This window comes from Acanthaster planci, linkage group LG14 (genome assembly GCF_054643075.1).
Source record: "Acanthaster planci isolate LZ-2023a linkage group LG14, COTS_SCS, whole genome shotgun sequence".
NCBI classification, from domain to species: Eukaryota; Metazoa; Echinodermata; class Asteroidea; order Valvatida; family Acanthasteridae; genus Acanthaster; species Acanthaster planci.
In genome coordinates, this window is record NC_141790.1 from 584,118 (window position 1) to 606,157 (window position 22,040).

The following is a 22,040-nucleotide window of genomic DNA, read 5'->3' on the forward strand; positions in this document are numbered from 1 at the left end:
TCGTGCCATTTTCGCATCGTAAAGTATCAAAGAATATGCAGGACATAAATAAAATTTTACAATTTGCGTATAGCTACCATTACAAAATTAGAAACAGGCCCCTCGTTATATTATTAAAAGTCGAAATCGAGACATCAATTTTAACATGTATATCACAAATACAATTTTTTAATTGAAATGAGAGCAGAACCGTAATGTGAGACGTTATCCTATCTGTGGCTTTTCAAATTAAAAACTATACATAACTGCAACCGTTTAAAGCAAATATGCTGACATGCCCTTCCGTACGAGCTTGTAAATGACTTTTCATCAAGTGTGAGAATTCACGAGTTAGAGGCCAGTGAATTTTTTTTCCAAACCGCTGACAAGCACTTCGATTTCGCTCTCTGACCTACTCTGGTTTCTATTAGTAACAAAGTCTCCGACGGTTTCTACAAAAGATTCCAGTTCTTTAAAACTGTACATAGAAGATAATTATGGTGGCAGGTATGGGGATGAAGTTTAAATGGGCAAACTCGGGTGTGTTAGAACCAAGTAAAAGTAGCGAAAGTCGCATCACCATGTGTGTCGTCCATCTAGGCTCCGTTCAATACGGGCATTTCACAATAGTGCGCCTCCAAGAGTTTGCAACGCTTTGACCAATCACAGTGCGCGAAAGTTGTTGACCCAGATTTCGCGCACTGTGATTGGTCAACGCGTTGTAAACTGTTGGAGGCACACTATTGTGAATCGCCCGTATCGCCAGAATGTGTTTTGTCAAATTATATTTGGCCTTTTAGAACTAATCACTCCACAGATGCATCACAAGTCAGGAAGACCATTAAACAATGGAAGGATAATAGAACAAAATGAAAAGCAGAATTTCAGGGTGAAACTAAAAGCTTAAGCAGTGACAAGGCGGGTGGCTGATGCTGCTTTGTTGTGTAGTCTCGACCCGTCCCGGTGTCATGCGCAAGTCTTGCATAGTACGTTTTTCGGGACAACTTTTATCTGGTCTCCACACTGCACGTCAACTCCGGGGGGGGGGGGCGTATCCACTTGCATTTGGGGGAAGGTCAAACATGAGTGATTTGTTAACCCTTCTTGACATTTGTGAAGTGTGGAAGCTACGCGTTGAGGCATTTTACATGTAATGGGGAGCAAAAGAAACGAAATCATTAAAACAAATCGTCTTTTTTCCTTAAGAAATCAACGAATAGAGTCCATTTTTTGGGGGGTGGGTGGGTGGGGGGGGGAGCCATAGACCTCTTGGGCCGCTGGGTCTGCCAATGGGTCAGGTCCCGGTCTCCATTGTGTCCATGACGGTTCTGTATGGAATTTTGTTCGGCCGCCGTCTCCTGATGATCAGGCACACCGCACCGGTAGCCGCCAGGGCTGCAAGGATTGTGCCCACGACCGTGCCGATTATCAGGCCGGTGTGGTCGGTTGGACCACCGACAGGGAAGGGGGAGGTGGGCCGCCAGGTGGTCACCGAGAGGTTGGAGGTCGCCTCCGAGGTGGTAGCATTTGGCAGGATCTCAGTTGTCTGCAATGGCTGGGTCGTCGTTGGAAAAACAGGCCGGACACTTGGCGTTGTTGGGTCACACACGTCCTCTAGACGGTTAACAATTAGTGGAGAATAAGAACAGTTCCAATCAATCATCAAATCTAGTGCATGAGTCTCAATGCTCGCGTCTCAAAGGAGACGTCACAACAATATTCCAATGAGGGGAATATACATAGGTCTAGACAAAAGGGTTGATTAAATTATCGAAATGGTTCGTTTTGTGCACCTGTGATCTTCAGATTAGTTTAGTTTTCTAATCACTGTAGTGGTTCTTAAGATACATGAGTCTTGCAGTAAATTTTAAAGGAACTTTGCTGTACAAGAATTGTGGGAAGTCTACTGAAACCAACTCCCACTTTTTTGCAACAATGGTTTCTTAATCATAGACTTACCGTATCCAAAGCCGCCAAAATCGGCGTAGGGCTGCACGAGCATGTTTTCCAGAGTGAGCGTTATTGTAGCGTCGCTCAGCGTGAGAATGTCACACTTAAACGCCGCACTATAACCGTACATTTCACTCACAAAACTGGTAAATATCCTGCCGTCCTGATGACCTTCAATAGAGAAAATTTCTAAGAAAATTAAAAACAGCAAATCTAGAGAAAAAATGATAATGATTAGTTCAACAGAAATGGAAGTTAGTACTAGATCGATAACGACGACTACGACAATATGTAAACATTGACAACAACCGCAACTACGGAAAAAACAACAGTAACGACATCAATGACAACGACGACGATAACGGGTGTTGGTGGGCCTGACATCTTTACTTATGACCCAGTCATCCTATTTGCTTAATATCTTCTTTTTCTCACTCTTGGCTCATTCGTGCTGTATGAATCCCGTCTTTCGGGTAACACACAATCAAACACTTACCGAGTCTTTCCGCGTTATCCGGGAAGAAGGGCGCCGCATACGTCCACACTACCTCCAGTTCCGGGAACAACAAGCCGATGGGCTTTTGGTTGATTTTGTAAATACTAAATGAGAACCGCAGGCGGAGAGTATACGACGAATTGTCGGGGTAAGCAAAGAAAAACTCTCGGTGGTCCATGGAGTACCTCTCACACTCTCCATAAGCTTCCAGGCTCTCCGGGAAGGGAATGACTGCTTCTGCCGACTGAAAGAAAATCGAATCACTAAGCTAAGAGGGAGAATTTAATCCCAAAATGGCGGCAGGTCAGATTGAAGATGGCTGAAAAGGCAACCACACACACACAAAATAAATAAATAAAAAACAAAAACAACCCCCCCCAAAAAACCACAAAACAAAAACAAACAAACAAATACCAACCCCCCCAATACGACATCACGACATGCAGGAGCTACTCACCTCTCCGTCTGTTTTGTCGAATTTGATTTTCAGTGTGGCGGTAAACATGGCCAGTATGCACACGTGACCGTCCGTGTCGTTGATTTGATAGCTGCAAGAGAATTCCAAGCAAGAGGTGAACGGTAAACGTCTAACAACCTCGGGATAACAAGTAGCCCCCCTTCACCCTATAACTTCTACAAGAGCTGCCACATTCCCACTTCTACCATAATCGCGCCATTTTGTGAGATGCACACCGCTCATGTGATGAAACACCAGATGTGAGGCGAGTCTGGTGTGCAAGAGAAAAGACCCTGAATCGGACTTTGACTTTGAAGAAACAAACACGCAGTTTTGATTTCTTAATGCTTAAGTGGGATTGAACAGATCTATGCACTGATTTCAGAGATTGTCTCGAACTAAGGTCTTGATGATATTTTAATCATACAACATGCCGACTTGGAGTTGAAGATTGACTTAAAATATCGTTAATCACACACTACCACTCTAGAGCCTACTTACTCAGATTTCGTCTACGAAAACTTCAACAACTAATAAAACAATGAAATATCGACCCCAAACCTTCTTATACATCCCTGAATCTAACCCCCCTCCTATCTGGTTCGTAAGTGTGACGTCACTTCAGTTTAAACCACGCCCGCTGCACACATGCACTGCACATAGGGTTACATGCTCTGATCGCCGTTTACGTGGAACCACGGGACGGGAAGTTAACGCGCAACTCCAGCGATCGTCCAATGGGTGCCTACAAATCGTGACGCGTCTGCCTTTGTGACGAAGTCACTTACGAACTGGCTACCTTTCAACCTCACCTTGTGACCGTAATCCTGAATTAACCTAAACCTTGTTGGATTCCTGCCCAAAATGCTGAGTGGTACCGAATCGTGTGCACAGTGTGGTAAAAAAATGTTCTCTTTAATATGTCGTGATGTCTACTTAAAAAAATACTTTTCATAATACAGGCTGTTCTTGAAATATTTGTTGCTACGTTTCTCCTCATTAGATATGCATGGTTAGCTTAACCATTAGGACGTCAAAAAGAGTAAATTTGCATTTTTATAGACCCTATGTCTTTTTTACGTTGGGATGAGTTCACTCTGGTTAACAGTTGCTGGTAGCCCAAGGGTTGTTGTTGGAGGGGCTGATGTTGTCGGTGCTACTGTGGTCGCCAGGTTAGCAGTCGTCACAGCGGGGCTTGTCGTCGTGGCGATCCCAGCTGTGGTAGTGATGACCCCCGTAGAGCCCGCCGTGCTTTGCCCGGTGATTTCAGTCGGTGCTGTTGCGGTAGCTGGTGTACTGGTGCCATTTACTGCTCTGGACAATCGGTTCCCTTGGGCCCTCCCTGCAAGCCGACGGACGCGAGAGAAAAGTTCTTTTGAGTGGATCTGAAATCTTGACCACCGTGACCGTATTACCATCAGCGAAGGCACTCAGACCCCTTTAATTAGTCTCCAAAAATTTGCAATAAAATTGCTTTTACTCCAAGTGCCACGGTCCATCGATCCATGTTCATAGAAGACAGTCAGCAGTTAGTTCAGATCTAACATGATCTTGAACCGATGATGTAGCGGCCAAAACGGCCGACAGAATGAACGGAACCCGTGGAACAAAATAGAGCGAGGATCCGCATAATTTGGTTTTCTCAGCCTGTTTGGCTACGCTGCAGGCGGTCCGCGTTCTCGCTCTCACGGTTGGACCATACAGCTAGTGAACAGAAGCTGTCCCAGGAATATTTAGAACCGTATAAGGATTCTTGAATTGATCATTCTGACCACGAAAATAACTAACACAGATATTCATTTTTTAATGACAATCTCTGCCGTACTTTTGGCTTTTTGAAGAATGTTGGATCATGAAAATTAGTCGAGTCAGACGTATGACACAGATAATTCTTGGAAAGCCCAAGTCTGTTTCTGTCATTTTAATGGTAAAAATAATCAATTCGAGCATTTCGGCGGTATCCCATGACACTGAAGAAAATAGAGCACTTGGTTGGATTATCATCTGCCCTTGGTTGAAAGTATCTTATATAGACTGGAAATACTCAGAATGGAATAAAAACAGGCGAAGAAAAAAGGTTTTTCGATGCAACAATTTTGGGTTCCTACCTCCGTGACAGCACCAACCTCCAAGCAGCAAAAGGATAACACAGCAAAAGAACGGAAATCCCATCGTTTCGAAATGAATATTTTACGAGCACTCCAGCGCCGGGACAGAACAAAATTCCTTACAACATACGCATGACACGGTACAACAGCTGTTGCGAAAATATCTATCACGTTTTTTGTTTACCTACGGTCAAAACAAACCGGTTAGTCCCTGGACGGATCAGACACTGATCGTATGCTGATGTCCTTGTCAGATGTGGCCTGTGGACAGATAATCTCACAGCTCTTCGTAGCAATCAATCGCACTACTAATTTGTTTACTGCAAAATGGAATCCAGTCGAGAGACTATTGTGCAATTTGACTGAGGCGGCAGCTGACGGAGCGCAGCATGCACTTGGAATTTTAATTTATGGAAGGGCGGTAAATTTGTTTGGACCTTTGCAAATCAGAGTTCTTGTTTCTCCATTTGTCATCAGATGGCGTTTATAGTGCACATAATTTCTCGGGGTACTACCGGGGTGGGGGTGAGGTTGGGGAGCTGGCCTGCCCTGTGACCACATGCTTGCTTCACTAGGCCAAAGTGTCTTAAAGGAAACGTGTGGTGAATAGACTAAACGGTTTCCAATGAAATATGCTATTGTTAAAATATGTATACCTACTATAGTATTAATATTGTTTTCATTGGATTTAAAAGGAGAAGGTAATTTTTCTAAGAAAATACATTCATCAACGCTCTGCACGAGGGCGCTATTTTGATGTAGTCATAAAAGGTACTTCTTGTCAGAAGTGTATAAGAAGAGCACACAAGCGAATCTTTCAAAATCACCCGCCAACTATGTTCTGAGGAAATACCGGCCACGATCGTTGTCCAGACAAGCTGTTTAACATGAAAGCCAATTAGTAACTGCACACATCCTACTCCAAAAATGGAGAAAAGTGCGATACATAAAATTCTACTGTGCAGTACACAAAGCTATGGGACCCGCTCTGTCTGGAATTGAACCAATTTTGATCTCATGAATATGGGAAATCTTCATGAGCATAAAACCCCAAAACGCTGGAATTCTTTTTACTGCTACAAAGGAATTGTGTAAATTCATCGTAACACTGTAAAATCAACCTGTGGTTTGCACGTATATCCTGCCCATTGAAAATCCTGTTACATGCACGGTCCTTTAAAACATTAGCCTAGTTGTTCAACGTTATAGGCTAAGCGATAAGGTGACATCCTGTGCGAGTGTGCACTATTGTGCACTCGAATTGCGAACTGCATTGACACTGTTCCCTCATGTGAACCTGGTTATGTTTACAATTTGCATACAATCCTACACACACTCTACAGACTTAACAAGGTTGACATCGTCACTGACCTAAAACCTGCCAGGCTAAAGCGCAAGCACAAGAGGGCGCTGTTCTGACTAATACTTCTCAGTCAAAAAACAATGTGCATCTTGTTGAAAGTCTTTAGAAGTTTAATACCAGATTGTATACCGTACCTCGAGCTGTCACGATAAGCATTAGACAGACAAGGGAGAAATTCGTCATCGGCGGCGTCATTGCGTCTTTCTTGACTCGTCGTCGGCTCAATCCTAGCTTGGGCGACAAAAATCTTGAACTACCATCACGGCTAGTTGAAGTCTGTACGACAGGCTATATACTACATAATAAACATGTACTACACTCGCGTGTTCTCTCCAGAGCTATTTCAATGCCTCTTGACACTTTACGCGGCCGGAAATTAAACAAACAAGGTGCATATTTCCGTAGGACAGGTTACTCAAATGGCTATTTGGGGACATGACCGTTGACCGTATTGACCCGAGCTCTAACGTTTCCCAAGCATGCTGCAACCGTAGAACGACATCGGTCACGTACAGTGCATGTCACGTACAGTAAGTGTGGGCACTTAGTACACGCATTACGTGAAGACCTACAGTGTACAGTATGTCTACACGTACATGTACATGTACAGTGTACTGTTTATGCAACATTTACACAAGCGGGGGGGGGGGGGACGGAAGGGTGCTATGCGACAAGCGCCCCCTACGTTCAAACTCTATTCATTCAGTATTGTGCAGCGACGGCGTGCACATCATTTGTTTCTTTGCTGCGTGAAGATGGACCACGCGATCCACAAACAGCTGGCAATAATTTTTATTGATAGTTTATTGATTTCAACCGTGACTCGAAGTGTTTAAACCCGTATGATATTTTAACGGGACTTTCACTTGTATCAGAAAAGTTAATCTTCGAGATGAAAATTGTCTTCGGGAGAGATATTTTATTTACCTGCAATTCCTTTTTGACCGTGCCATACCGTAGCAACTTGCCGACGCGTTACCCGCACACGCGTTTGTGAGCGATGGTCGGTCGTGCGTGCTGCATCTCCACGCAATGTACAGTAAGTTTTGATCGAACGTGAAGAACTTTTTGACTACACGCGTACCCAGAAGCAATGGACAAATTTGAATGGGACGCATCACTCGTTTTTTTTTATAACGTTGTGGAAAAAGGGTCATGTTGAAGGGAAGGATTTCCTTTAAACGACTACAGTTGGAAGGTGAGGCCTTTAAACATACATTTCAGAAAAAAAAAACAATGTTGAAGGTGGGAGTTTTATAAATTCAACCGTTGTTATGCATGGAATTCAGGGGCGTTAATTTGAGGATATCACAGCGCAGCGTGTGCATTATAAACGTGCTCGCACGCACGATCCATAGCTGGATTGAGAAGCTGAAATCGGAATCCTTTTCTGGAATCTCCATGGTCTACATATTGAAAACAGAACAAGTTCTTCAATAATCCTTGTAGATAATGGAAACGCAGGAGATTTTAACTTTAAATGAAACAGTTCCTTAATGAGCACCCCCTTTTAATGAATGGAATAAGCTTACAGACCGTTGTGCGCACATCACGCGCAAACCCCTTCCGTCACCCCCCTGTACACAAGTGTACAATACGTGTGCCGCGCCTGGCGCGCCCAAGCTGTGCGCGTACCGTACGCATACGCACGTACAAGACGTTTTGTGGATATGTCTTGATACCATATGCCAATATTCTGACATTGGCGATAGCCGTCGAATTGTGCAGAAATAATAAATCATGGCTCGTGACCTTTGAACTTTGCTACTCAACCAGATTGTGGAAAGTGGATACTTTAGCACGGGGAATTTTGTTGACAAAAATTCTTTAGGACGGTACAGCTTCACTGATTTAGCGGTTACTGCTGCGATCGAGTCTGTAGTCTGCGGGAAGTTCGGGAGAGACTGCCGCTTTAATGGCTGGTGCCTCGATCGCTCGCGCACTTTGATCGCAGATGCAGTCTGCTACTGCATAATCTTTATGTAACTTTGCACATACACAAAAGGATATCCGCGGCTTCTCTTTCGAAAGTAAACAAAATTATCACTTGAACGAATATGGCGTTTAGAATAACTTCAAAAAATTCCAGTTTTGGACAAAATTTGACTCGTTTGCAGTCTGCTTTGCTTGCATGGTAAATAATGCCGTTAATTGGTTGGCGTTTAGTGTTGTGGACGGGAGGTTGGTTGGGGCCTTTTCTCTTGTTGTTGGACTTTACCTTTCAATTTTATCCGACAACAGTCGGTTTGTGGGCATTGAAGCATGGCGGACACAATGGGAAGGCGCTATTTGAAGTGGGTCAATGTGGAATCAACACAAAAGATTTTACCCACAGACACATTGAATTACATATCGCTGTATATTCGCAGAGTTTATGGTGCCATAACTTCAGTTGAGTGATTCGGCTCAGTTCTCAGGCTGTCGAATCCATGATGCCGTGCCCACATACTGTTTTCCACGAAAGATGAGCTTGATTATGCAATGCACCCAAATTGATGTAATACCGTAAATTTCATCTCCCTTTCCAAGAGTTAAATTCATTACTAATTTGCTTGTAGTGTTTCCAGCTTCTAATAATGTTTTGTCCTACTTTCCTGCTATTTAACTTGAATTGCAATCCCCATATTCATTGGTACATTAGTGACTTTAACTTTGTATCAAGGGCTTGACGGGTCGCAAGGATTTCGAAAGTTAATGTGAACAGCTATACCAGATGAGGTATCAAGTGCTGTAGGCTTCAGTGTCCGCCGCGATCCCGGTGTGCAATCGATCGAGGCACCAGCCATTTAAACGGCATGCAGTCTACCACGGCAGGCACAATCACTCTCCCAAACTCCCCGCAGGCAGCATGGAGCACATAGCACTGGGTCTATAACCACCGAATGTAGAGAAGTTAGTTGCATTGTTCACAATTAATGTTGTACAGACTGATTATATAGGTCGAATGCTGTTGTGAAGAATTGTGTTATCAACAATTCTCTCTGTGCTACATGCTCACACTTCCCTTAAATTTAAAGACACCTTGTCTATAGTGTCGCAAGTTCAAGGGTCACGAACCCAAATTCTGTGCGGGGAGCGTTACGCACACTTCCACGGTTCTCAGCAATATTGGCAAGATACCAAGGCATACCGAAGTACAGTACATGTACATGTACAGTATGTACACTTTCATGTCCAAGCGTAGGTGTACATGTACATGTACTTTAATGTACTGTACGTGCTTGTGTCACACCTAGCTATCCTGACCATGTCGTTCCGTGACCGCAGCAGTAAGGAGACGTTGCAGCTCAGGTCAATACGGTCAAGGGTCATGGCTCCGAATAGCCATTTGTTTAAACAATCCTGCGGAAACATGCACCTGACTTGTTCAATTCCCACCCTCGTAAATCGTCAATAGACTCGAAAAGGCTCTGCAGAGAAGACGCGATAGACGAGTGTTGTCTCCACGATGTAGTCAGACGACTGTGGTGGAATCTCCAGTTTTCCTTTTTGTTGCCGTGGATTAATGACGCTGCCGATGAAGAATTGCTCCCTTGCCTGCCTGGTGCTTATCTTGGCAGCTGGAGGTATGATATACTGAAAATGAATTTGATTTGAAACTTCTGTAAAGGCTTCCAAAGCCACATCACAAAATGTCATTGTGTAAACCGAGAAGTATTGGTTATAACAGCGCCCTCTTTGTGTTTGTATGCACTTGGTGAGCAGGATTTATCAACTAGTTGTTAGCTAGAATACCCTAATAAAAAACAAACAAAAAAAACCCCAAAAAACCTAGCAAATAAAAGCAAGGATGTCGGGACCGTGAGAACATCATGTTGAATGAGCCCGAAGCGCCCCTTCCCCCCCCCCACACCAAAAGTTGGATACGCCCGTTGCGGAGAGGTGCAGATTATAATATTAACCAATTTCATACATATGAAGCAACATCATTGTACTGCAACGCCTTTCAACTTATCGGCACGTTCAGCATATTTTCCACGCCCAGCCTGTAGCGTTGAACAATGTCATTAGCATCGAAGAGGAACCATGGAATAGGATTTTTGAGCCTGGGTTGGATAAAATAATGAAGTACAGCTTCAGACTTTGTACTTGTAGCAGTAAAAAGAAGACATTAGTGGCTGATTTTGAATGATCGAGTTTGTACTGCTCCTTTGTGACAAGGAGTGCATTCCATGAATTAAAATAGCGCCCTCGTGCAAGTATTTTCGAAGAATTGTAAAACTACCGCCTTGCTTTCACTTCCAAATGAAATCAATTATTAGATCTTGTTTGAAACTGTCGTAACACGTAGTAATATTTATGGAAACAAGTTCAGCTGAATATCCACCACAAGTTTCCTTTAAAATACCTCATGGCGAAACCGTGATGTTGCAGGACACGCCTCTCGAACTCCCGATAAATACGCCCCTCCCAATACCTTCTGCCCCCTCTCCGGTAAACAGAATTGGGAAAAAAGGAATTACATTTTGTTGAGGCCTAATCCAAACTCAAGCACTGCTCCACCGTCTCGCGACTGGATTTCATTCGGCACCAAACAAACTACAACAGAGATCGATCGTTACGAAAAATTAGGAGATGATCTCGGTACAGCCCAGGTTCAAGGGCAATAGCAAACGATCAGTGTGTAATGTCCAAAGGCTAAACGGTTTGTTTTGACAGAATATAAACAGAACGTGACAACAAATATTGTCGCAAAAACTGTCGTGTCGTACTCTTTGTCGTAATGTCTTTGTTCTGCACCAGCGCTGGAGTGCTCATAAAATATTCATTTCGGAAAGATGGGATTTCTGGTCTTTCACTGCCTTATCCTTTTGCTGCTTGGAGGTTGGTACTTGCTCGGCTGTTTTCTTGAACTGTTGCATCGAAAACCGTTTTTATACCTTGGTTTTATTTCATTCAGAGTAATTCCGCCAATTTTCTAATTTTCAAGCAAGGGCATACATACGTTTCCGTGGCAACGTGTATTAAAATGCTCTGTGGTCCAACCATGAACGCCAGAACGGACCACCAGAAATGTGGCCAGAAAGGCTGAGACGAACAAACCAGAAGAGTATTGCTGACTGTCTTAAAATATTATAGAGCGAAGGCCTTGCTCTTTTTGATTCATCTATACGTATGCGGCATACATCGATGTATGCAGATAGACTAAAAAAACTCAGCTATAGATGAACCGTAAGACTTGCTGTAAAATTTCAAAAACCTTTGTAGCTTTATTTTGAGACTTTTATCTCAAATTTGTGGAGGCTAATTGAGTGGTCATGTTGGTCATGATTTTAGATCCACTCCAACAGAATTTTCTTCTCTCTTCCGTGGGCTTGCAGGGAGCGTTCGAGGTAACCAATCGTCCGGAGCAATGAATGGCACCAGTACCCCAGCTGCCGCAACAGCACCGACTGAAGTCACCGGGCAAAGCACGGTGGGCTCCACGGGGGCCATTGCGACCACAGCCGGGACCGCCTCGACGACAAACCCCGCTGTTACGACTGCTAACCTGACGACCACAGTAGCACTGACAACATCGGCCCCTCCGACAACAACCCTTGGGCTACCAGCCAGTGTTAACCAGAGTGAACTTATTCCAACGTAAAAAAGACATGCATATCTAATAGGAGAAAAATGGCGGCATATTATGAAAGTTAATTTATTTTTAAATTCTTGTCACAAAATATTCACTTTGCCACGTTCTACACATTGGGATTTGGTACCACTGCGCATTTTGGGCGGGAATCAAACAAGGTTCAGGGTGAAGATTAGGGTCAAAGGGTGAAGTTGGAGGTACAGGTTGGGGGTTAAGTTTAGGAATGTATGATAAGGGTTGGGGTTGATATCTCATTGTTTTATCAATTGTTGAAATTTTAGTAGACGAAAGTCAAATAGGAAGGCTTTAAAGTGGCAGTGTGATGAACGAATGGAAGGGCATATTTGAAAAACACATCAATGTTATTCAATTATAAAACAAATAATCAACACTAATTCGGCGTGCTGTGTGACTGAAATATCATCAAGACCTTTTCGAGACCATCTGAAATCCATTCATTAATCTGTTCGGTCCCAATCAATACATGTTTGTTTCTTCATTGTTTCTTCAAAGTGGAGGAATAAGCAATCGAAACTGTATCTCAGAAGTCAGTAGGAGTCTTTTCTCGGGCACACCGGACCCGTCTCACTTCAAGTGTTTCGTCACATGAAACATTTGTTTGAGATCTCGCATAATGGCTCCGCGTTTACACCTCTTGCTTGGAATTCTCTTGCAGCTATCAAATCAACGACACGGACGGTCACGTGTGCATACTGGCCATGTTTACCGCCACACTGAAAATCAAATACGACAAAACAGACGGAGAGGTGAGTGGGTCCTGCGTGTCGTAATGTAGTTTTTTGTTGTTGCTTTTTCAACTGTCGTCAGTTTACCTGCCGCCATCTTGGGATTATCTTCCTGGCGTAACTTAGTTATTCGATTTTGTTTCAGTCGGCAGAAGCAGTCATTCCCTTCCCGGAGAGCCTGCAAGCTTATGGAGAGTGTGAGAGGTACTCCTTTGACGGCCGAGAGTTTTTCTTTGCTTACCCCGACAATTCGTCGTATACTCTCCGCCTGCGGTTCTCATTTAGAATCCACAAAATCAACCAAAAGCCCGTCGGCTTGTTGTTCCCGGAACTGGAGGTAGTGTGGACGTACGCGGCGCCCTTCTTCCCGGATAACGCGGAAAGACTCGGTAAGTGTTTGATTGTGCTACCCGAAAGACGGGACTTGGCTCATTCATACAGCATGAATGAGCCAAGCGTAAGAAAAAAGTGACAGCGAGCAAAAATAAATTCTGTCGATCGTCTTAAATAGGATAACTTGGTGAGTGAAGATGTCAGGCTCGTCTGGCGCCCGTTGCTGTCGTCGTTTGTGTCATTGACGTCGTTGTCGTTGCTGTGGCTGTTGATGCTGTTCCTCTGCAGTTGTGGTTATTGTCAATGTTGACATTGTCGTGTTCGTCGGTATTGATCTAGTATTTATTTAACTTCAATTCATATGGAGTTCATTGTTATAATTTTCTTGCAATACCTAATTTTTTTTATAACTTTCTTTGAAATTGACTCCTTTAAAGGTCGTGAGGACGGCAGGATATTTACCAGTTTTGTGAATGAAATGTACAGTTATAGTGCAGCGTTTAAGTGTGACATTCTCACGCTGAGCGACGCTACAATAACGCTCACTCTGGAAAACATGCTCGTGCAGCCCTACGCCGATTTTGGCGGCTTTGGATACGGTAAGTCTATGATTAAGAAACCATTGTTGCAAAAAAGTGGGAGTTGGTTTGATTAGACTTCCCACAATTCTTGTACAGCAAAGTTCCTTTGAAATTACTGCAAGACTCATGTATCTTAAGAACCACTACAGTGATTAGAAAACTAAACTAATCTGAAGATCACAGGTGCACAAAACGAACCATTTCGATAATTTAATCAACCCTTTTGTCTAGACCTATGTATATTCCCCTCATTGGAATATTGTTGTGACGTCTCCTTTGAGACACGAGCATTGGGACTCATGCACTAGTTTTGATGATTGATTGGATGTGTTCTTATTCTCCAATAATTTTCAATTGCCTAGAGGACGTGTGTAACCCAACAACGCCAAGTGTCCGGCCTGTTTTTCCAACGACGACCCAGCCATTGCAGACAACCGAGATCCTGCCAAATGCTACCACCTTGGAAGCGACCTCCAACCTCTCGATGACCACCTGGCGGCCCACCTCCCCCGTCCCAGTCAGTGCTCCCACAGACCACACCGGCCTGATCGTCGGTACGGTCGTGGGCGCGGTTCTCGCCGCTCTAGTGGTTGCCGGTGCGGTGTGCCTGATCGTCAGGAGACGGCGGCCGAAGCAGATCCCGTACGGAGCCGTCATGGACACCCTGGAGACTGGGGCCTGACCGATGGCGGACCGAGGGGCCAAAGAAGGCTCCAGCTAGGCTCTCCTCACACTCCCAGCCCCCCTGGAATTCTTTTCTCTCTCTCGATTTTGAAGAAACAGAGACGACTGTCTCTGAGATAATTTAGTTTCTCCTCTTCCCCACAACATTCAAATTCAATTAAAAAAAAAAAAACAAGTAGATCCGCCATTGATGTGGACGTGGTGTGTGTAGACCAGACCAGAACTCGACCCCCAAACGCAGTATATGAAAGACTGGCACAATACAGCAGGACTTATCGAAACTGCACGATCACGACAAAGCAGTGTCTGCCTCCTGCCAAGTCACATCTTAAGCTTTTAGCTTCACGCTGAAATTCTGATTTCATTTGTAGTCCATGGTTTAATGACCATGACCCGTGATGCATCCGAAGAGCGGTTTGTTGTATGAGATGCCCAAAGTAATTTCACAAAATACGTTCTGGCAGTTGAACAGAGAAAAAGATGGAAATGCGACTGAACTACTTTTACTTTGTTGTAAATAACACACCCGATTGTCTGCTTAAAATTCATCCCTGTATCTGCCAGCATAATAATAATAACTGTTCATCTGCTGAGTAACTGAAAAACTGGAATCTTGCCGCGGAGATCGTTGAAGACTTTACAGCCGATATATACCAAAGAAGGGTAGAGAGCGAAATCGAAGTGCGTTTTTGCGGTTGCGAAAGAAACACTGGCAACTTGTCACGAATTCTTGCACTTGAAGAAAAGTCATTTACAATCACGTACGTAAAGACGTCAGCATGTTTGCTTAATGGTTTGCAATATATGCTTATTTAAAAAGCGAAAGGTTGGGTAACATCTTTTGTGAAGGTTGTACCATTGCTTCAGTTGTAAAGGAAGTTATTTGTAATATTTTAAAATTGACAACTCGATTTCTATGCCGAAGAAAAAAAAATAAAAGAGGCTTGGCTTTTTGTAATCGCATATACAAATCGTCAAAACGTATTTATGCCGATATTAAATGCTTCAATTGTTATTGACTGAACCGAAGGCAAGATAACAACAGTGTTTTGTGTTTCAGAGTATCAGATCTAGAAACTCTTGATCTGTCTTTTTGGACATTGCCATTTGTATAGGGGTTTGACTTTTTCATTCAACCACAGACGTACAAACGGTTACATGTCTCCGCGGAGAGCACTTTTTCTTTCAAGCGAAATTCACGTATGGTAGCTTTTGAACGAATGTTTCCTTCGAAGTTGACAGAAGAGAGAAAGATGGGGTTACGGGCGAACTTTTATTGGTCAGTTTGAAATGGTTGACGGTCGACCAAAGTTCATTGGCGGCTGAAGCGGGTCGGCGGGAGGGGCCCAGTGGTCCACCCCCCACTTTTTCGATTTGGGGCCCACTTGCTGCAGGTCATATATATGGGCCTTGAGCTGGACCAAGAGAGGACGATATTTTCTTAGTAACCGAGGCTCCTTTGGTCGGAACCGAACTTCGGTGGTTCACGAACGAATGGGCAATGCAAGCATCACTGTCGCATCGCTACCAACAAATCGACCACCTTCGACCAACAAGGCTCTTTTCAACCTGTTGGGGGATGCTTCTGCTCGGGGCGGTATGGGGTTGGTCTTAATGCATCGGCGTATTAATGGCTGATGCCCCCTGCTCTTACTACTGGCCCCCAATTTGAAAATCGTTCTGGCGCCTTTGCCAAGGTCCAAGAACAGAAACCTTTGCATATAAACTTATCTGGTGGATGCTGTGTATTTTTCAGTGACCATGAGCTTATTCATTTGGGAGGAACTCCTATGAAAAGTAGTCCAAAATATTTATCCAAAGGCACCTATGTCACTGGCTTCTGAAGCAACCACTCAGCCACATAAGAAAGTAATCGTTCTTCCACAGACAACTGCACCAAAGACCACCGGTCCACACCCTACTGCGGCCCCAGAGACAACCGCCCACCACTCCACCGCGGCCCCGAAGACGACCGACCACCACTAAAATGTGGCCCTGAAGACGACTGCGCGGCTGTCCATCGCCTCATCCGGCACAACCACCCAACGCACGGCCCGGAAATACTACCGAATTCCCACTAGTCACCCGGCTCACCTCGTAACACCACGTCCGTTGAAACAGGTAGTGTTGAGTTTCACAAGGAAAATAATTAAAGTGAGTTTTGAACACGTCTGGGTGTCCTATTTGAGGACGCCGACTCAATTGATGTTACTGGGAAATTTTGGGCTTTAAAAACATTGTTTCAGGCCACCTAAATCAGCTATGTGTGTTATCCGTTTGATAGAGTTTTTAACATCAGTTTGAAAAGGTTCTCAAGCGAAGGACTGCGATTGTCAAATTGTCAATACGAGCCAGGCTTCAGTGTTCGCGATCAAAGTGCGCGATCGATCGAGGCACCAGCCATTAAAGCGGCAGTCTGACAGTCTACCAGGCAGAATTCTCCCAATTTTCCCGCAGATAGCAGAGTCTATCAGAGCACTTGGTCATAAGCACATGTCTTAGGTAACTGCCGGAATCAGTTGCATTGTTCACAAATAATGTTGTATGGTTTGATAACAGAGTTCGAGTATTGCGAAGAATTTTGTTGTCAGCAAAATTCCCTGTGCCACAAGTTTACTTTCCCTTAAAAGACAGATTAGCTGGTGTCAGAAGTTCAAGGGTTTTGAGCCCTGACTTCGTGCGGGTAGTGTTCCACATACTTCCACCGCAATCAGCAACTTCAGAATAAAATACAATATATTGGCAAGATATCAAGGCATACGGAAGAATGTACAGTACATGTACAGTACGTGCTTGTGCAGAGTGCTCACAATGTTACCCAACTACCTGACCATGTTGTTCCAAGGCCGCGGCAGTAAGGAAACGTTGCAGCTCAGGTCAATACGGTCAACGGTCATGGCTCCGAATAGCCAATTGTTTAAACAATCCTGCGGAAACATGCACCCGACTTTTGTTCATTTCCACCCCTCGTAAATCGTCAACAGACACCGAAATAGCTCCGGAGAGAAGACGCGAATGTTGTCCCTACAATGTAGTCAGACGTTCATTATTGTAAACTGCGTTGGTAGTTGAATCCCCGGTTTCCCTTTTTTCTTGCCCCGGATCGAGCCGACGATTGAAGAAGATGTAATGACGCTGCCGATGAAGAATGACTCCCTTGTCTGCCTGGTACTTATCATGGCAGCTGGAGGTATGATACGCTGAAAATTAATTTGATTTGAAATTTCTGTAATTTTTTTGTGTAAAGGCTTCCACAACACGTTGATTGTGTCAACCGAGAAGTTGATTTATAACAACGCCCTCTTGTGTTTGTATGCTCTTCATATATTTTGGGTATAACTGCATGGATTTGCTGAAGATGTGTTAGGATTATATGCAGATATTAACTATTTTATGGTACGCGTGAAGCAACATCGTTGTACTGCAGTTCGAGTCTACAATGGTGTCCTTCAACTCATCGGCACGTCCAACATGTTTTCCAGGTCCAGCCCAGGAGTTGAACGATGTCAATAACCTTATTATAGGAACCATGTGATATGATTTTTATGAGTTGGATGAATGAAGAACAGCTTCATCCTCTGTAGCAGAAAGAGAAAGAAATTTCAATATTTTGTATTTGCCAATATTTCATCAAAACAACGTTGGTGGTTGATTTTAAGTGTTCGATTTTGTAATGTTCTTATACTCTTTTGACCAAGAGTGTCTTGAATGACAACATCAAAATAGCGCCCTCGTGCATATGTTCACGGAAGTATATTCTGAGAATTGTTAAACTACCGCCTTGTTTACACTTCCAAATGAAATCAATTATTTTTGAAACTTGTTTGAAACTGTCGTAACACGCAGTAATATTTATGGAAACAAGTTCAGCTGAATATCCACCACAAGTTTCCTTTAAAATACCTCATGGCGAAACCGTGATGTTACAGGACACGCCTCCCGAACTCCCGAGAAATACGCCCCTCCCAATACCTTCTGCCCCCTCTCCGGTAAGCAGAATTGGGAAAAAAGGAAGGACAATTTGTTGAGGCCTAATCCAAACTAAAATTTCAAGCACTGCTCCACCGTCTCGCGACTGGATTTCATTCGGCACCAAATAAACTACCACAGAGATCGATCGTTACGAAAAATTAGGAGATGATCTCGGTACAGCCCTGGTTCAAGGGCAATAGCAAACGATCAGTGTGTAATGTCCAAAGGCTAAACGGTTTGTTTTGACAGAATATAAACAGAACGTGATAACAAATATTGTCGCAAAAGCTGTCGTGTCGTACTCTTTGTCGTAATGCCTTTGTTCTGCACCAGCGCTGGAGTGCTCATAAAATATTCATTTCGGAAAGATGGGATTTCTGGTATTTCACTGCCTTATCCTTTTGCTGCTTGGAGGTTGGTACTTACTCTGTTGTTGTCTTGAACTGTTGCATCGAAAACCGCTTTTATACCTTGGTTTTAATTCATTTTGAGTAATTCCGCCAATTTTCTAATTTTCAAGCAAGGGCATACATACGTTTCTGTGGCAACGTGTATTAAAAAATTAAGCTCTATGGTCCAACCATGAACGCCAGAACGGACCTCCAGAAATGTGGACAGAAAGGCTGAGACGAACAAAAAAGTAGAGTATTGCTGACTGTCTTAAAATATTATAGAGCGAAGGCCTTGCTCTTTTTGATTCATCTATGCGGATGCGGCATACATCGATGTATGCAGTTAGACTAAAAAAAAACTCAGTTATCGATAAACCATAAGACTTGCAGTAAAATTTCAAACACCTTTGGAGCTTTATTTTGAGACTTTTATCTCAAATTTGTGGAGGCTAATTGAGTGGTCATGTTGGTCATGATTTCAGATCCGCTCAAACAGAATTTTCTTCTCTTTTCCGTGGGCTTGCAGGGAGCGTTCGAGGTAACCAATTGTCCAGAGCAATGAATGACACCGGTACCCCAGCTGCCGCAACAGCACCGACTGAAGTCACCGGGCAAAGCACGGTGGGCTCCACCGGGGCCATTGCGACCACAGCCGGGACCGCCTCGACGACAAGCCCCGTTGTGACGACTGCTAACCTGGCGACCACAGTAGCACCGACAACATCGGCCCCTCCGACAACAACCCTTGGGCTACCAGCCACTGTTAACCAGAGTGAACTTATTCCAACGTAAAAAAGACATGCATATCTAATAGGAGAAAAATGGCAGCATATTATGAAAATTAATTTATTTTTAAATTCTTGTCACAAAATATTCACTTTGCCACGTTCTACACATTGGGATTTGGTACCACTGCGCATTTTGGGCGGGAATCAAACAAGGTTTAGGGCGAAGATTAGGGTCAAAGGGTGAAGTTGGAGGTACAGGTTGGGGGTTAAGTTTAGGAATGTATGATAAGGGTTGGGGTTGATATCTCATTGTTTTATCAAATTGTTGAAATTTTAGTAGACGAAAGTCAAATAGGAAGGCTTTAAAGTGGCAGTGTGATGAACGAATGGAAGGGCATATTTGAAAAACACATCAATGTTATTCAATTATAAAACAAATAATCAACACTAATTCGGCGTGCTGTGTGATAGAAATATCATCAAGACTTTTTCGAGACCATCTGAAATCCATTCATTGATCTGTTGGGTCCACCATAGAGGGATAAGCAATTAAAAACTGGATAGGAATCCTTTCTCGTGCACACTGGACCCGACTCACTTCTGGTGTTTCGTCACATGAAACATTTGTTTGAGATCTCGCATAGTGGCTCCGCGTTTACACCTCTTGCTTGGAATTCTCTTGCAGCTATCAAATCAACGACATGGACGGTCACGTGTGCATACTGGCCATGTTTACCGCCACACTGAAAATCAAATACGACAAAACAGACGGAGAGGTGAGTAGGTCCTGCGTGTCGTGATGTCGTTTTTTGTTGTAGCTTTTTCAACTGTCGTCAGTTTACCTGCCGCCATCTTGGGATTATCTTCCTGGCGTAACTTAGTTATTCAATTTTGTTTCAGTCGGCAGAAGCAGTCATTCCCTTTCCGGAGAGCCTGGAAGCTTATGGAGAGTGTGAGAGGTACTCCATGGACCACCGAGAGTTTTTCTTTGCTTACCCCGACAATTCGTCGTATACTCTCCGCCTGCGGTTCTCATTTAGTATCTACAAAATCAACCAAAAGCCCGTCGGCTTGTTGTTCCCGGAACTGGAGGTAGTGTGGACGTACGCGGCGCCCTTCTTCCCAGATAACGCGGAAAGACTCGGTAGGTGTTTGATTGTGTGTTACCCAAAAGACGGGACTTGGCTCATTCATGCAGCATTTTTTTTATACCTTTCTTTGAAATTTTCTCTTTTGAAGGTCGTGAGGACGGCAGAATATTTACCAGTTTTGTGAGTGAAATGTACGGTTATAGTGCGGCGTTTAAGTGTGACATTCTCACGCTGAGCGACGCTACAATAACGCTCACTCTGGAAAACATGCTCGTGCAGCCCTACGCTGACTTTGGCGGCTTTGGATACGGTAAGTCTTTGATTAAGAAACCATTGTTGCAAAAAATTGGGGTTGGTTTGATTAGACTTCCCATAATCACAGAAAGACGCAGCCACAATATCGGACCAACACAGTGAATAGAAAACTCAACCTGAATATCTAGGTCGAAAAACGAACTACCTTTGTCTAGATATCTGTTTTTCACCTCATTGGAATATTGTGGTAATGTCTCCCTTGAGACACGAGCACTGGGACTCATTCACTGGATTCGAGGATTGATTGGATGTGTTCTTATTCTCCAATAATTTTCAATTGTATAGGGGACGTGTGTAACCCAACATCGCCAAGTGTCCGGCCTGTTTTTCCAACGACGACCCAGCCATTGCAGACAACCGAAATCCTGCCAAATGCTACCACCTTGGAAGCGACCTCCAACCTCTCGACGACCACCTGGCAGCCCACCTCCCCCGTCCCAGTCAGTGCTCCCACAGACCACACCGGCCTGATCGTCGGTACGGTCGTGGGCGCGGTTCTCGCCGCTCTAGTGGTTGCCGGTGCGGTGTGCCTGATCGTCAGGAGACGGCGGCCGAAGCAGATCCCGTACGGAGCCGTCATGGACGCCCTGGAGACTGGTGCCTGACCGATGGCGGACCGAGGGGCCAAAGAAGGCTCCAGCTAGGCTCTCTTCACACTCCCAGCCCCCTGGATTTTTTTCTCTCTCGGTTTTGAAGAAACAGAGACGACTGTCTCTGATGAGAAAAAGATGGAAATGCGACTGAACTACTTTTACTTTGTTGTAAATAACACACCCGATTGTCTGCTTAAAATTCATCCCCGTATCTGCCAGCATCATAATAATAACTGTTCATCTGCTGAGGAACTGAAAAACTGGAATCTTGTCACGGAAATCGTGGAAGACTTTACAGCCGATATAGACCAAAGAAGGGCAGAGAGCGACTTCGAAGTGCGTTTTTGCGGTTGCGAAAGAAACACTGGCAACTTGTGAATTCTTGCACTTGAAGAAAAGTCATTTACAATCACGTACGTAAAGACGCCAGCATGTTTGCTTAATGGTTTGCAATATATGCTTATTTGAAAAGCGAAAGGTTGGGTAACATCTTTTGTGAAGGTTGTACCATTGCTTCAGTTGCAAAGAAAGTTATTTGTAATATTTTAAAATTGACAACTCAATTTCTATTCCGAAAAAAAAAAGAGGTTTGGCTTTTTGTAATCGTACATACAAGTCGTCAAAGCTTATTTATGCCGATATTAAATGCTTCAATTGTTACTGAATGAACCGAA

At 43.9% G+C, this 22,040-nt stretch overlaps 3 protein-coding genes across 8 annotated transcripts; 2 read left to right on the plus strand and 1 right to left on the minus strand.

The window, feature by feature from the left end:
• Window positions 1-138: 138 nt before the first annotated feature.
• LOC110977867 (uncharacterized) lies at window positions 139-6,929 on the minus strand. 2 transcript variants are annotated; one of them, XM_022232377.2, is made up of 6 exons: window positions 6,488-6,929; window positions 3,963-4,224; window positions 2,883-2,973; window positions 2,426-2,669; window positions 1,939-2,100; window positions 139-1,593 (listed from the first exon to the last, which is right to left on the minus strand). In XM_022232377.2, exons 1-6 carry the CDS (start codon window positions 6,546-6,548, stop codon window positions 1,274-1,276), a joined length of 1,140 nt encoding a protein of 379 aa, XP_022088069.2. In that variant the 5' UTR covers window positions 6,549-6,929; the 3' UTR covers window positions 139-1,273. The 2 variants fall into 2 exon arrangements, with proteins under 2 accessions (XP_022088069.2, XP_022088068.2); XM_022232376.2 differs by lacking the exon at window positions 6,488-6,929 and adding an exon at window positions 4,991-5,154.
• Window positions 6,930-7,393: 464 nt separating this feature from the next.
• LOC147796730 (uncharacterized) lies at window positions 7,394-15,304 on the plus strand. 3 transcript variants are annotated; one of them, XM_087145628.1, is made up of 7 exons: window positions 7,443-7,551; window positions 9,751-9,919; window positions 11,675-11,936; window positions 12,608-12,698; window positions 12,823-13,066; window positions 13,448-13,609; window positions 13,954-15,304. In XM_087145628.1, the coding sequence occupies exons 2-7, from the start codon at window positions 9,859-9,861 to the stop codon at window positions 14,271-14,273; spliced, it is 1,140 nt and encodes a 379-aa protein (XP_087001754.1). In that variant the 5' UTR covers window positions 7,443-7,551; window positions 9,751-9,858; the 3' UTR covers window positions 14,274-15,304. The 3 variants fall into 3 exon arrangements, with proteins under 3 accessions (XP_087001756.1, XP_087001754.1, XP_087001755.1); XM_087145630.1 differs by lacking the exon at window positions 9,751-9,919 and having other exon boundaries at window positions 7,394-7,551; XM_087145629.1 differs by lacking the exons at window positions 7,443-7,551; window positions 9,751-9,919 and adding an exon at window positions 11,037-11,177.
• A 136-nt stretch (window positions 15,305-15,440) lies between these two features.
• Window positions 15,441-22,040, plus strand: LOC110977868 (uncharacterized). Of its 3 annotated transcripts, none has more exons than XM_087145633.1 (6): window positions 15,441-16,396; window positions 19,166-19,427; window positions 20,053-20,143; window positions 20,268-20,511; window positions 20,607-20,768; window positions 21,059-22,040. In XM_087145633.1, the coding sequence occupies exons 2-6, from the start codon at window positions 19,198-19,200 to the stop codon at window positions 21,376-21,378; spliced, it is 1,047 nt and encodes a 348-aa protein (XP_087001759.1). In that variant the 5' UTR covers window positions 15,441-16,396; window positions 19,166-19,197; the 3' UTR covers window positions 21,379-22,040. The 3 variants fall into 3 exon arrangements, with proteins under 3 accessions (XP_087001759.1, XP_087001757.1, XP_087001758.1); XM_087145631.1 differs by lacking the exon at window positions 15,441-16,396 and adding an exon at window positions 16,410-17,465; XM_087145632.1 differs by lacking the exon at window positions 15,441-16,396 and adding an exon at window positions 18,517-18,661.

Excerpts from the sequence above, each read along its gene's own strand:
- LOC110977867 (XM_022232376.2), bottom strand. The coding sequence starts at position 5,054 with ATGGGATTTCCGTTCTTTTGCTGTGTTATCCTTTTGCTGCTTGGAGGT. Across the intron at positions 2,670-2,882 it reads TCGACAAAACAGACGGAGAG|TCGGCAGAAGCAGTCATTCC; the intron begins GTGAGTAGCTCC and ends ATTTTCTTTCAG. Across the intron at positions 2,101-2,425 it reads GGATAACGCGGAAAGACTCG|GTCATCAGGACGGCAGGATA; the intron begins GTAAGTGTTTGA and ends TCTCTATTGAAG.
- LOC147796730 (XM_087145628.1), top strand. The coding sequence starts at position 9,859 with ATGACGCTGCCGATGAAGAATTGCTCCCTTGCCTGCCTGGTGCTTATC. Across the intron at positions 9,920-11,674 it reads GCTTATCTTGGCAGCTGGAG|GGAGCGTTCGAGGTAACCAA; the intron begins GTATGATATACT and ends GTGGGCTTGCAG. Across the intron at positions 11,937-12,607 it reads CAGAGTGAACTTATTCCAAC|CTATCAAATCAACGACACGG; the intron begins GTAAAAAAGACA and ends ATTCTCTTGCAG.
- LOC110977868 (XM_087145631.1), top strand. The coding sequence starts at position 17,405 with ATGACGCTGCCGATGAAGAATGACTCCCTTGTCTGCCTGGTACTTATC. Across the intron at positions 19,428-20,052 it reads CAGAGTGAACTTATTCCAAC|CTATCAAATCAACGACATGG; the intron begins GTAAAAAAGACA and ends ATTCTCTTGCAG. Across the intron at positions 20,769-21,058 it reads CTTTGGCGGCTTTGGATACG|GGGACGTGTGTAACCCAACA; the intron begins GTAAGTCTTTGA and ends TCAATTGTATAG.